Genomic DNA, 14,270 nt, shown 5'->3' on the forward strand with positions numbered 1-14,270 from the left:
GGTCAAGTAACACAAGTATGTGATGCAACCCTAATCAGAGGTCAGTGTATGTGTAGTGAGGGTGCTTGGGAGTAGTGTGCGTGTGAATAGTTTGTGCAGAATGTTTGTGTCATAGTCATGTCATCATCATGCCAATGTCATACTGCTTGAGTTCTAAAAAAAATAAATAAATAAATGAACCGGGTCACAGATTCATAATTATCAGGGAACATTATAAGGCAGGGATCTGCTGCATTAATATTGCTAGTTTGTGGCTGTTTTGGAGAAGACTGAATATGCTGATCTGGGAGTCAAGATTATGTTTACTTTGCCAGAAGTGAAAGTGAAAGTCTGACTATCTATATAGATAGTAAAAAACTACCACTAGCAAGATAACATGGCTAATACGTTTTCAGAAGAGGATTTCTCCTGTCCTGTGTGCTTTGAAATCTTTAAGGATCCTGTTCTCCTGCAGTGCAGTCACAGTGTGTGTAAAGCATGTCTTGACCAGTACTGGGAAACCAAAGGATCTAAAGAATGTCCTGTTTGCAGGAAAAAGTCGCCAACAGGTGATCTAGCCATGAACTTCGCTTTAAGAAACTTGTGTGAGACTTTCTTACAGGAGAGAAATCAGACATCTTCAGCAGCGTGTGAAACAGTCTGCAGTCTGCACAGCGAGGAACTCAAACTCTTCTGTCTGGATGATCAAGAGCTGGTGTGTGTGGTGTGTCAGACATCAAGAAAACACACTGACCACAAAGTCTGCCCCATTGAAGATGCAGTTACAGACTGTAAGGTAAAAATATTTCATTTGTAATATTGTACTTGTAATGTAATCTGAAAATGGTTATGGGGGTAGAAAGTCTAATAAATCGAACACGTATAGATTCACTTTCACCACTATTGCAAATTTGAATAACCACCATCTTAACTATTTCCTGCAGAAACAAAAGCATGTTCATGTTCAACTAAAGTAGTAGTGTACGCCAGCAAACCCACATCCTTTAAGATGAAGCTTTTCCTAATTATCTTTTAAATAGACCCAGTCATTATGTTTATGACTTTTAATTCAATACCTGTTAAGCAGTTGTTTTGAAAAGGACAGGAATTTTAGTCTGAAGTTTGGACACGTTAATCCTAGGTTTTTTAAAAGTAGAAATTCAATGTAAAAACTTTAAGGAATTTCTTAAATGCTAAAAGTAATAGTTTTTTTTTATTACTTCACAAAGGTGGAAATTATTAATCTTTTTAAGGGTCCATACTTATGTCCAATTATGTTTAGTTATGTCCAAAATAATTCATTCATTATTTACTCATTCATCTTCACCACTATACGGTGAGTGAACCCAAAGATTATCCTGGGTTTAAGCTCTGTGCATTGTAAAAAGGAATCTTAGGAGATCAGCCATTTCTGAAGTATACACAAACCAGCCCAATGGCACAAACAACCAGACCACAGTCATCGTCAAAAAGATCACATTTCCCATTCTGATGTCTGATTTAATGAATTCATGCAATGACTCTTAAATCATTTGTTGATTGTATAATTGCATGGATCACAAAGTGCGTTGGTCTTTCCAGTAAGGCGAATTTTATTAGTTGCTTATTGCATCATCACGTCATCCCACAGATACGCATAAGCACACATGCACTGATCGCTGTTTATGCTATTATTATAATTATCATAATTATATGCAGAACTAAATTGTCAATTTAAATACAAGTCTGTATAAATTCAGTCACTTATTTGAGAATTTTAATATGATCCCTTTTAAGTATGTTTTTTCTTAAAGTCTCTTCCTATGGTCATCTCAGTGAGATTTTTCTTGCCGGCTTGCCATCATGGTATGTCATCACAGACATACTGATAGTTACAAGTTATTTTCTATAAAACAGGTTTGCAACAATCTACACTGTTAAAGCACTATTCAATATAAATTGAATTTAACTGAATATTTTAAATAGTCTTCATGGAGTGTGCTGACTTGTTCCAGGAGGACATCAGTGCTAAACTAAAGCTCCTACAGGAAAACCTGGAGATCTTTCATGACTGTAAACTAAACTGGAGTCTGACTGCCGACCACATTAAGGTTTAAAACAACAATATTTAGACATTATATTAATATTCAGCATTTTTGCATATTTGGGTTACATTTCATCTAATTATCTCTTCACTGCAGATCCAGTCTCAACACACTGAGCAGCGGATTAAGGAGGAGTTTGAGAAGCTTCACCAGTTTCTACGAGATGAAGAAGCAGCTAGGATCGCTGCACTGAGAGAGGAAGAGGAGCAGAAGAGTCAGATAATGAAGGAGGAGATTGAGAAGCTGAGCACAGACATATCATCTCTTTCAGACACAATCAGAGACATAGAAGAGGAGATGAGAGCTGAAGATGTCTCGTTTTTACAAGTGAGGATCATTTAATCAGTATTTATCCTGAGAAAGTAAAATTTATTTCCATCATCAGAAACATCACATTTTAGTGGTATAAAAATGTAAATAATATTCACTGATGTTTGCTTTGTTGTTTTACAGAACTACAAGTCCACAGTGAAAAGGTGAGTGATGTGGAGTTTTTCTCTCTCGTTCTGTGTTTCTGAATCCAAACCAACAGCAACACTGACTCCTGAGTGTTTTTGCAGAGCCCAGTGTACACTGCAGCATCCAGAGGAGCTTTCAGGAGCACTGATCCATGTGGCAAAACATATGGCCAACCTGAAGTTTAGAGTCTGGGAGAAGATACAGCACAAAGTCCAATACAGTAATGTACCTTATCTCTCATTGTTTATTTTTTCTTGTGTTAGGTTTGTTATACCGTGTACAAGGTCATGCAGTTGCACCCTCTAGCTGACTGATGGGTGGTTTGGCTTAAGTTTTGGCCAGTGTGTTAAACAAATTAACTTACAAAATGAATTGTTATAATTTCTTTTTAGTTTTATAATTTAATTCAACACAGAAATTATTTGATTTTAAAGAATACTAAGGCAGTTCTAGAAGCAGGGATGAAAGCTCAGGCCATGATCCTACCTCCACTGTGCTTGACTGATGAGCTTGTATGCCTTGGCTCATTAGCAGAGCCTTTCTTTTTCCAAGCTTTCTTATTTCCATATTTTTTGGTAGCAGTCTAACTTGGTTCCAGACCTTTTGTAGCTTGTTTTGCCGAATTCCGATTTTTCATTCTAAATTCTACTGCTGATGAGTTGTTTGCATAATGTGATATTATCTCCATATTTTCTGTTTTCTGGATTGTGATATTTTTACCAGTGTCCAGTGCTTGTGCAAATATTTTGATTAAGTTTCCCTATTTTCTTAGCCATTCTGCCCTAGACAGCCTTCTGTTTTTTCTTTTTAATAGCAAATGCAGTCCTCACCCAGAGCTCAAACAAAGGGGGTGGGGGGAGATTCACTCAATCACACATCTTCTACACCGCTTTATCCTGTATTCAGGGTCGCAGGGATGTGGAGCCTATACCAGGAGGCTTAGGGCATGAGGCAGGGTACACCTTGGACAGGATGCCAATCCATCGCAGGGCACACACATACACACACCTATTCACACACTATGGGCAATTTGGGAATGCCAATTAGTTACCAAAAGTAACTACCTGGAGGAAACCCACCAAGCACAGGGAGAACATGCAAACTCCATGCACACAGCGACGGGAATCGAGCCTGGCCGGAAACTGAATCCGCACCCTGCAAGGTGCAAGTGCTAACCACTACACCACCACGCCTGAGCACTTAACTATTTATACAATTAGTGTAAGGGTCAATAACTGTCAGTCATATATTCGAGCATTTTCTCTTACTTAAAAAATGGGTGAATGGGGAAGTCTAAACCAAAGATTTTTTCAGCAAATAAAAGAAAAATGCTAATTCAAGAAAACAGCCTTTTATGTTAGCTTGAGTTTTTTTTCCACTGTTTTTTTTACACCACTATTTAATACTGGCGTTTATTATCTTTTGGTATGTTTCTTCCCTTAGTGCCTGTTACACTGGACCCAAACACTGCTAATCCTTTTCTCAATGTATCTGATGATCTGACCAGTGTGACAGTCAGGAAAATGGAACAGAAGCTGCCAGACAATCCAGAGAGACTAGATGCTTGCTTATGCATCCTGGGCTCTGAGGGGTTTAACTCAGGGACGCACTGGTGGGAGGTTGAAGTTGGAGATTGTTCAGCCTGGTCACTGGGTGTGATGACAGAATCTGCTCAGAGGAAGGGAGAGATAAACTCCAGAAGTGGTCTCTGGTATATGTGGTATTATGATGGTCAATATGGAGGAGGTCCTACACCCCAACCACATAGTCTCTTCTCCTTGGAAGAGAAGCTTCAGAGGATCAAAGTGCAACTGGACTGGGACAGAGGAAAACTGTCATTTTCTGACCCTCTTACTGGCACACATATACACAGTTTCTCAGACACATTTACAGACAAATTACTTCCATATTTGGCTGTTGGTTCTGAAGAATCTTCTGTGAAGCTCCTTCCTATTCAGAACTATGGAGAGTAGACCACTTTGGGTATATGTAAGCTCAGGCAGTGGGTATTTATTTAAAGCCTGAACTGTTTTTACCCAAATTTAAAATAGGGATCTTACATGTTTTGGCTAACACACATTATGTTTAATTACATAAATCATGCAAATTTATGGTGTCAAACCACATACCTTCTACAGACTGTAGATTTGTTGGGTACAAATGTTCATATTCACTTGAATCACTGTCAAATGTCTGAATCACTCCACTTCATCGAACAGTAATTTGTAGTCAAATTCAAAAACACATATGGCACAAGTTTTGTTAAGCATACGTTTTCACATATGATCTAAAACTGTAATGAGGGGAGTCAAGATTGACAAGAGTTAGCTTTTCTCTCGCTAAATAGGTAAAAAAAAAAAAAAAAAAAAAAAATATATATATATATATATATATATATATATATATGTTATTAAAAATCACTTTGACCCAGGCTTCGTCTGAACTGCTACTCACTGCTGAAACATGGGCCAAAGCTATTGGCACAACTGGATCAGGTCAGCAAAGATCAGTCTCTGATTATTGTGTTTTTCCCCCCTTTATATGGTACTCAGGTGGGTTTGGAGCTCAGCTGCAGGTTTCCTGTCACATGTGCTATGAAGCACCTGAAGAGGTGGATGCCTGAATAGTGCATTGAACTGAAGAAAAACACAGAAGGAGAATAGGAAGATGATTATAGAGCACAAATTACATTGCAACCTAAGCACAATATCATAAATATGGACACCCTTTTTCATGCAGCCTCAAATTTAACAATATCTAAGTCATAATCAAATTAGTGGTCTGAATTTGAATTTAGTGCATTATTTGACAGGTAGTACTATTGGTATATGTCTAAGTATAAGCAGATTCTTTGATACTTTTTTATTTTTTTAATAAAATAAGAATAAAAGATATGATTCTAATTATTTCTCAGAGTATGACTGTGTGCACATCCTATCCTATCTAATCTTATTAGACTATCTAGTCCATCTACAATTCCTGGTTTCTCCCACCACTTGAAAACTGAATATCCTATATAAAAACTAAGCAAACTGCAGGACAGGACTGGGGCTGGGAAAATAAAGTTAGCCAGGGTCTCTAACCTGAGAGAACCAGAGAAATAGCCTTGGCTGCAAAGCAACTGATTTTATTACATAGCATACATAAGAACACACTCTACAGTTCTTTTAAAAAGACATTTAAAAACATCTGTAAAGCTGCATGTGAGGTTTTTGACAGTATAGCCCACCTCTCTTATGTGCATGTGTAAACATGATTTATTTAGGTCATTCCCAGATGTCTATAATACATTAATCACTGCTGAGTTACTTCTTAGAAATCCCTCCAGATGCATCAGTACAGACACTATTCTTATGGTATAACTCAACAATATAAACTGATATACATGTTGTATTAAATTTTTAGATAAAACTCAATATACAGTGGCATCCAAAAGTTTGTACACCCCTGGTATTGCTTTAGTCTTGTCAAATTTAAGAGTAGAAATAGGAAAGAAGCACCATGCAAAAGTTTGAGCAAGAGAGCTGAACTCTAATATAATGTTTACCAAGGGCTCAGACCATGTTTCGCTTGTTTGGGCTACTGGGTTGCTGACGATCATCAATTATGAAAGGGCCAGGTGATGCAAATGTTTAAGCTTTATAAAACACTTTGAATAATTGATGCCCAAATAAAAATAATTGATGCCCAAAAGCAGGAGGATGCTATAAGACAATAGGCAGATGATGTTTGTCTTGTAGTTTTACTATCATTTTAATAAACAATGGTAGTTAACTGAGTCTGTGGAGGTCATGTTGAGATCGGGAGACATAAAGGTTCTTAAGGCACGAGGCAGGGCACACCCTGGATGGGGTGGCAATCCATCACAGGGCACACACATGCACACACTCACTCACACACTATGAGCAATTTTGGGAACGCCAATAAGCCTAATCAGCACGTTTTTTAGACTGTAAACGGGAATTAAACCCAAACACTGTAAATGCAAGGCAATAGTGCCAGCTGTATCTATACAGTAATTAAATTTGGGTTTCAAATTATTACTATTATTTTTTTTTAAACAGATATGTTTGATTTGATTTGTGTGTTTCTCCATCCCTACCTAAAGGGAGCCATGCAGTAGAGCTTTAAGTCTTTATTTTGTGCAGCTAGCTCACATCTTCTGTACACTTTGTTTTATCAAATGAGGTCAAAAAGTCCTATTTTTAAAGATTTGTCACAGATGCTGCAGCGTTCTACTGTGCAGCGACACCTGCCTAAATATGACCCTTCCTGCAGCCTTACCGCAACATTCAGTGTCAGGATTTTAAAAATCAACATCTAAACAAGAGTGGTAAAAAAAAACTCCTGTAAAGTGATTTTGGGTGTAAAAAGCAAAATTATGTTTTTGGGGGAAAAACAAGTACATAGAAAATCAGTAATCTGGATGGAATGCCAGTCCATCACAGGGCACTTTCACGCACTCATTCACACCTAGAGCCAATTTATCTTCTTAGTAAAATGTTCTTGAGCAGTGGAAGGAACCCAAAATAATGAACATGCAAAATAGAACAAAAACAGGTGCAGAATTATAGAATGGCACTCAGGACCCTGGTGTTGTGAGAAAGCAATGTTACCTGCTAAGCCAACTGGCTGCCCCGATATTTTTTCCTATTTAAGCATGTTTTACACAAGTAACTTCTGCCTCTAGAGCAGTGGTTCTCAAACATTTTCTGTCATTCCCCACTTAAGGAGGTAGCCCACTTGTCAACAAAATGATAACGAAAACGGCCAAGTGTACTATTTATTGAAATATCAATTTCTAAACCAATAAGATCAAATAACGCCAAGTTTAAAACAGATAAAATACACGTGCAATTGTTATAACAGGCTTACTTCGTCACTTATCTAGAGCTTTCTTTCAAAGAAGTCGAGTGGCTTATTAACGTGACTGGGGTGTGTTGTCTCTAAGTGTCTTCCTACTTTGTTGGGTCTCATGCTGTCTGCTGCCAGCGGTTTAAGACACAAAACACACACGGGTCTCTCCTCTGCCCTTACCATCCCCACCATGAATCGAAGCGCAACATATAGGCTTCATCATAGGCTTTTTGGTTAAATAGGCTGATGATGCTGAATCACCTGCTTTTTTGTGGTCCATGTAACAAATGTATCCATTGAAGTTATTATGCTCACAGTACGCTACTGACCCGGTGTTATGCTCTAAAATGCCCCCCCCGCCACAGATTGCCTCCCCTACATAATCTCTTTCAAATAATATATTAGAACATAAATTCATGGGTTTATGGTTTACAAATTACAACAAACGAATTTAATTATAAAATAAGCAATATAAAAAAATGTTTTATAGTGGCAGGGGGGCACTTTAGTGTATAACACCTGTTTGTGTCCGCGGTAAAGTTAGTTTGATATTCACATCTCTGAATTCAATAGCTGCGTAAATAAACCCGCGAATAAGATACCCAGATATATTTCCTCTCCACATTGTCTTTCAGCTCCATCCGCCTTAAATTATACATGTTTAAAAGCATAAACACCATTATACTCTACGGCGCAACGAATCATTTAGGGATCATCGCAAAATGCTGCACAGCAACAAAAAGCGTAGAACGATATTGATCTTCCCTTCTGTTCAGCGCCTGAAGAATCAAAAAGCAACTTTGTTGCCGCACTGGAAACTAGAAATGCCAGACTAGTACTGCCTGATAAAATATTAATGTTTAACAAAAATACAGAAACATCAGCATACACATTGGAATAAATGAAATTACATATATAATACCGAATGTTTCCTTATATATTGTTCCTCTGCAATTAACATGCCAACGTTAAACCGTTATTGTTGCACTATGGTTCCACTTTTTCTCTGATGTTATTTTAATTTACTTGTATTAATGATCCATTTCTTTGCGTGTGATTGTTTGGTTTCGAGTGTCTGATCTTTATTGTCAGTGAAGAAAAGCATGAATTAGAATAGGTACTTTCCTATTATTTTCCACTAATTCCCTTCCGTTCATTGCGCCCCACCTGTCATGTCTGTATTCCCCACTAGGGGGCGCGCCCCACACTTTGAGAACACACTTAGAGGGACTGTCAAGTAACTGAGAGGTTGTCACACACATGACAATAGAGGGCAGTAATTGGTCAAATGACCTGCTCTATGTTCTAGACCTACAAAGAAAAAGTTATCCAGGAGAAAACGCATGTTGATCTGTGTGTACATGTGCTTAAATTTTACCTTACAAGAAAGGGCTGTGGGAAACAGGTGTTTGTTTTATCCTTAATAAAATCATGAAGCTGCATGAGAAGGGACAACAGAGACCCTCGAGGAGTTTTGTCAATCTTAGTCACCACCAGCTTTAAACAAAGAGAGAAAAAAAATCAATCAGTAAAATATGTTTCGTTTATACAATACTTATAATGGGGTCACACTAAACAATACCCTATTTTTATAAAATTCAGTACACAAAAGCATGGTGAGCAACTGAAGCAATGATATTTAACATCAACAGGATTTAGCAGATGTGTCCGGAATGACATAGAATTGTCTCCATCAAAATCTTAAAATCATGTTGTCTTGCTAATGAAAAACTTTATCATGGCCAATATAATAATGGTGAGCTGCCACCTGCTGGTCTTTCATGGTTTATGCATGGGAGAGAAAAACACCTACTGCATAGGGAATGCCAAACTCTTCACACATTTCCACAGCAACCAAATCAAACTTCTGCAGACCTGCACCTCCATCAACCAGCAAAAACGTCCTCATAAGACTAACAAAAATAAATAAATAACACATCACCATACCTCCTATCACCCATTCATCCTCACACTTCTGCTCTGAACTTCTGATCACACCTACTTTTTTCGCTCTTGAAGGTATGGCTCGACTATGTCCACAAAGTCTTCCGGGGCTCTGTATCCATAGCCAGGCATGTCAACCAGAGTAAATGCCTTTCCCACTGTGAAGAAATTCAGCTTTTTTGTGTGTCCCTACATAACAACAAAGAATAAATGACTGCGTCAGTCTGGACCACAGATAAAAAACAGGAGTAAAAGGTAGGGAAGTTTTTTCCCCCCCCATCAAGCAATTAGGAATTTATTAAAAGGTTTTCTTACCGGCGTTTTGGAAACCCGTATTTCAACCTCTGGTGCGAGAGAGAACAGTGCCCGAATGAGCGATGATTTCCCAACATTGCTTCTGCCTATGAAACACACCTGCAGATCAACCACACACACAAAAAACAAGGCCTTCCTTACAACAAAACACATAAACAGTACTATGTAATTTTATATAACATACACACATTAATATTTAAAAAAAGGAAAAATCTCCATTGGATTTACTCTTATAATTAATATGTGATCTTCCTTGGTATACAACATATATTCTCACTCATCGTCTATACCGCTTTATCCTGTATACAGGGTCGTGGGCGGTCTGGAGTCTGGCCTAATCCATTATAGGGCACACATATGCACACTATGGGCAATTTTGGAAACGGCAATTATTTATTATTATTTGGAAATATTTATTACATCACAAATATTTTAGTATAAAAAGTTTTAATGCACATGTTTGGTTCTTAAATGAGGACTAACTTTGCACTTTACAACATGGACAATACCACTGCTGCTGTCACACACATCTCATTTCACACTTGAAAAAACACATGTTTCACTCATATGGCTCATACCTACATGCCATATTTTTCCTTCTTATATCTATTTGATATTGTGCATTCCATATAATTAAAAAATACATTTTACAGATTTTAAATTATACATTTTATTTATTTCTATTGTTTTATTGTAATTGTACATCTGCATATTTGTAGATTTCATATTTTATATATTTTTTTTATTATTATTATTTTTCTTCTATTATTGCAGGAAAATATACACTATATGGACATAAGTATTTGGCCAAACCTGCAATGACATTTCATCCAAATACGTATACGTCAATAAGGACTTGGGCCTCACTTTTGCAGTTACAACAGCTTCCACTTTTTTTTTGGAAGGATGTCCACAATATAAGAGTGTTTCTGTGGGAATTCGTGCCCATTCATTTTGTAGAGCATTTATGAGGTCGGGCACTGATGTTGGATGAGAAGGCCTGGCTCACAATCTCTCTGTTCTGGTTCATCCCAAAGGTGCGCTGTGCAGGCAAGTCAAGTACTTCTACACCGAATTCATCAAACCATGTCTTTATAAGTCCTTGCCTTTGTGCACTGGGGAACAGTCATGTTGGAATAAAAAAAGGGCATTTCCCCAAACTTTTACCACAAAGTTGAAGTTATGGCATTGCCCAAGATGGTAGGCTTGGTAGGCTGAAGCATTAAGATTGCCCTTCACTGGGGATAAGGGGCCTGATTAAAATAACTGAATTCAATAATAAACAGATTTAGCAAAATACTTTTGTCCATATAGTGGATCTATCTTTCTATCTTCTTATTCTCTCTTACCTTTACTGTTTAAGGTCATTTAAGCATTTCACTGCATATTATAATATACGGTGTATGGTTCAAATACAATTTTAATTGAATGTGTTCCTGAATCTGCAATGGACTGGCACCCTGTCCTGGGTGTACCCTTCCCTACAGTCGTGACCAAAAGTTTTGAGAATGACACAAAATATTAGTTTTTTTACAAGGTTTTCTGCTAAACTGCTTTTAGATCTTTGTTTCAGTTGTTTCTGTGATGTACTGAAACATAATTACAAGCACTTTATACGTTTCAAAGGCTTTTATCGACAATTACATGACATTTAGTGTCAGTATTTGCAGTGTTGGCCCTTCTTTTTCAGGACATCTGCAATTCGACTGGGCATGCTCTCAATCAACTTCTGGGCCAAATCCTGACTGATAGCAACCCATTCTTTCATAATCACTTCTTGGAGTTTGTCAGAATTAGTGGGTTTTTGTTTGTCCACCCGCCTCTTGAGGATTGATCACAAGTTCCCAATGGAATTAAGATCTGGGGAGTTTCCAGGCCATGGATCCAAAATTTCAACGTTTTGGTCCCCGAGCCACTTAGTTATCACTTTTGCCTTATGGCACGGTGCTCCATCGTGCTGGAAAATGCATTGTTCTTTACCAAACTGTTGTTGGATTGTTGGAAGAAGTTGCTGTTGGAGAGTGTTTTGGTACCATTCTTTATTCATGGCTGTGTTTTTGGGCAAAATTGTGAGTGAGCCCACTCCCTTGGATGGGAAGCAACCCCACACATGAATGGTCTCAGAATGCTTTACTGTTGGCACGACACAGGCTCACCTTTTCTTCTCCGGACAAGCCTTTTTCCAGATGCCCCAAACAATCGGAAAGAGGCGTCATCTGAGAATATGACTTTGCCCTAGTCCTTAGCAGTCCATTCACCATACTTTCTGCAAAAGATCAATCTGTCCCTGATGTTTTTTTTGGAGAGAAGTGGCTTCTTTGCTGTCCTTCATGACACCAGGCCATCTTCCAAAAGTCTTCGCCTCACAGTGCGTGCAGATGCGCACACCTGCCTGCTGCCATTCCTAAGCAAGCTCTGCACTGGTGGCACTCCGATCCCGCAGCTAAATCCTCTTTAGAAGACGATCCTGGCGCTTGCTGGACTTTCTTGGATGCCCTGAAGCCTTCTTAACAAGAATTGAACCTCTTTCCTTAAAGTTCTTGATGATCCTGTAAATTGTTAATTTAGGTGCAATGTTAATAGCCACAATACCCTTGACTGTGAAGCCATTTTTATGCAATGCAATGATGGCTGCACGCGTTTCTTTGCAGATCACCATGGTTAACAATAGAAGAACAATGATTTCAAGCATCACCCTCCTTTTTACATGTCAAGTCTGCCATTCTAACCCAATCAGCCTGACATAATGATCTCCAGCCTTGTGCTCGTCAACATTCTCACCTGAGTTAACAAGACGATTACTGAAATGATCTCAGCAGGTCCTTTAATGACAGCAATGAAATGCAGTGGAAAGGTTTTTTGGGGGATTAAGTTAAATTTCATGGCAAAGAAGGACTATGCAATTCATCTAATCACTCTTCATAACATTTTGGAGTATATGCAAATTGCTATTATAAAAACTTAAGCAGCAACTTTTCCAATATTTGTGTCATTCTCAAAACTTTTGGCCACGACTGTATGCTCCAAGTCTCCTGGAATAGGTTCCAGGCCCACCCTTTATACAGGATAAAGTGGTATAGACGATGAGTGAGTGTATTCCTGAATGGTTTTCCTATATGCAATAATAATCTGGTAAGTCCCTCACCTCTGGCTGTGAGAGCTCAGGCATGTGGTCTATGCGCACAGCTGATGACGAGTAGACTATCTGGTGTTTGGGAGATGGAGTGAATAGTCTCTCTGCCCACTCCATGGCTTCCAGATTGGGCTGAAAGAGTTTAAACCGTGTCTTGTCTACCTGTGGCGACAGGTGCGACTCCAGACTGCGGAAAGGGTCCAGGAGCCCCAGGCGCTTCTTCTCCGGCAGCAGGGAGACACGGCGCAGGGACGCGAGCGCGTGCACCTGATGTGTGTGCACAAGCCGGGTACACTTGTGCACGTGCAGCAGGTTCGGCAAGCTCATGCTTGTGCGGACAAAACCTGAAAGTATATTTCAACCTTTGAAACCTGTCCGAGAGTGAGTTTGTTTGTTTGCTTGTTTTTACTTCGACGTTATGTCCCAGATTTCTTCATATACTAAAGTACAATAAACATCCATAGGTGTATACTAGTTAGAATCCACATTATTAAATGATAATGGTTGGCCGTTCCGAATATGTCAAAAACATATCTTGCAATATCATAAAGTAGTCGTTTGATAATGAGACGTGATCTCAGAGTCTACCTTAAGGTATTATATAACGCCTTCTCGCACGCAATTTCCAAAGAAACGGAACCGTTCGGAACTCGGAAAACCTGTCTTACATGGCGAAAACGGCTCTGGACCTTATTTAGTCATATAACTTACTGTTGACACAAAAAACAAGCACTGGCGAATCGCATGGCAATATGTTGAAGGTTTGGTGTTTCACCCATATAAACCCTGAGGAAACAAATCTACGTTTCAGCAGTTCCGGTGTTGCGAACGTGGTTGAGGTTCCTGTGTTATGCGCCCCCCGGACTGCACCCCTACATAATCTCTATCAAATATTATATTAGGACATACATTTATAGGTATATTATATCAAATATATTACTATTATAATTAGCCCTAGGCACGTGACAGCCGTCAAGACGATTAATACAAATTCTCATATAATGTTTATTTTATGGCACATTTTTTATGGCATATTCCTTATTTTATAATCAAATTCATTTGGTGTAATTTGTAATGTGTAAACCATAACCCTGTGACTTTATGTTCTAATATATTATTTGAATGAGATTGTGTAGGTGGGGCAATTCGTGGCAGGGAGGCATTTTAGAGCATAACACCAACCTAGTTGCATTTTCTGGAGTTTATTCAAATGGTGATTGTAAATAAAATATAACCCAGATATAAACAAGCTAGACAAAATTCAGTGCCAGAAAGCAGCAGCACTACTGTTACGGTTGCTGTGTTAAACTCAGTGATTGTACGAGGCTCAGGAACCTGCCTCAGACTACAGCAGGGGTCTCCAAATCCAGTCCTGGAGGGCCAGTGTCCAACACAGTTTGGTGATTCTTCTTCTCAAACACAGCTGATTTAACTAATCTGTTACTTACTAGGTTCAGGGGGTTTGTTTATGTGTTAGTGAATTACAGTCTGTGTTGGTC

The 14,270-nt window shown here is 38.6% G+C and overlaps 2 protein-coding genes across 5 annotated transcripts; one reads left to right on the plus strand and one right to left on the minus strand.

Moving 5' to 3' along the window:
• The first annotated feature begins 318 nt into the window (after window positions 1-318).
• LOC128524151 (E3 ubiquitin-protein ligase TRIM35-like) lies at window positions 319-5,425 on the plus strand. Of its 2 annotated transcripts, XM_053496540.1 has the most exons (7): window positions 319-775; window positions 1,773-1,824; window positions 1,945-2,069; window positions 2,160-2,390; window positions 2,517-2,539; window positions 2,624-2,742; window positions 3,966-5,425. In XM_053496540.1, the coding sequence occupies exons 1-7, from the start codon at window positions 377-379 to the stop codon at window positions 4,493-4,495; spliced, it is 1,479 nt and encodes a 492-aa protein (XP_053352515.1). In that variant the 5' UTR covers window positions 319-376; the 3' UTR covers window positions 4,496-5,425. The 2 variants fall into 2 exon arrangements, with proteins under 2 accessions (XP_053352515.1, XP_053352516.1); XM_053496541.1 differs by lacking the exon at window positions 1,773-1,824 and having other exon boundaries at window positions 321-775; window positions 1,974-2,069.
• gtpbp8 (GTP binding protein 8 (putative)) lies at window positions 4,586-14,005 on the minus strand. 3 transcript variants are annotated; one of them, XM_053496545.1, is made up of 7 exons: window positions 13,483-14,005; window positions 12,784-13,115; window positions 9,639-9,737; window positions 9,382-9,512; window positions 9,193-9,292; window positions 8,758-8,876; window positions 4,586-5,158 (listed from the first exon to the last, which is right to left on the minus strand). In XM_053496545.1, exons 2-7 carry the CDS (start codon window positions 13,096-13,098, stop codon window positions 5,071-5,073), a joined length of 852 nt encoding a protein of 283 aa, XP_053352520.1. In that variant the 5' UTR covers window positions 13,099-13,115; window positions 13,483-14,005; the 3' UTR covers window positions 4,586-5,070. The 3 variants fall into 3 exon arrangements, with proteins under 3 accessions (XP_053352520.1, XP_053352519.1, XP_053352517.1); XM_053496544.1 differs by having other exon boundaries at window positions 13,360-14,005; XM_053496542.1 differs by having other exon boundaries at window positions 12,784-14,004.
• Between the last annotated feature and the right edge of the window lie 265 nt (window positions 14,006-14,270).

This window comes from Clarias gariepinus, chromosome 5, assembly GCF_024256425.1.
Source record: "Clarias gariepinus isolate MV-2021 ecotype Netherlands chromosome 5, CGAR_prim_01v2, whole genome shotgun sequence".
NCBI lineage: Eukaryota > Metazoa > Chordata > Actinopteri > Siluriformes > Clariidae > Clarias > Clarias gariepinus.

Excerpts from the sequence above, each read along its gene's own strand:
- LOC128524151 (XM_053496540.1), top strand. The coding sequence starts at position 377 with ATGGCTAATACGTTTTCAGAAGAGGATTTCTCCTGTCCTGTGTGCTTT. Across the intron at positions 776-1,772 it reads ATGCAGTTACAGACTGTAAG|TCTCTTCCTATGGTCATCTC; the intron begins GTAAAAATATTT and ends TTTTTCTTAAAG. Across the intron at positions 1,825-1,944 it reads CTTGCCGGCTTGCCATCATG|TCTTCATGGAGTGTGCTGAC; the intron begins GTATGTCATCAC and ends TATTTTAAATAG.
- gtpbp8 (XM_053496545.1), bottom strand. The coding sequence starts at position 13,098 with ATGAGCTTGCCGAACCTGCTGCACGTGCACAAGTGTACCCGGCTTGTG. Across the intron at positions 9,513-9,638 it reads TACGGGTTTCCAAAACGCCG|GGACACACAAAAAAGCTGAA; the intron begins GTAAGAAAACCT and ends GTTGTTATGTAG. Across the intron at positions 5,159-8,757 it reads CCACAGCCCTTTCTTGTAAG|TTCAATGCACTATTCAGGCA; the intron begins GTAAAATTTAAG and ends GTTTTTCTTCAG.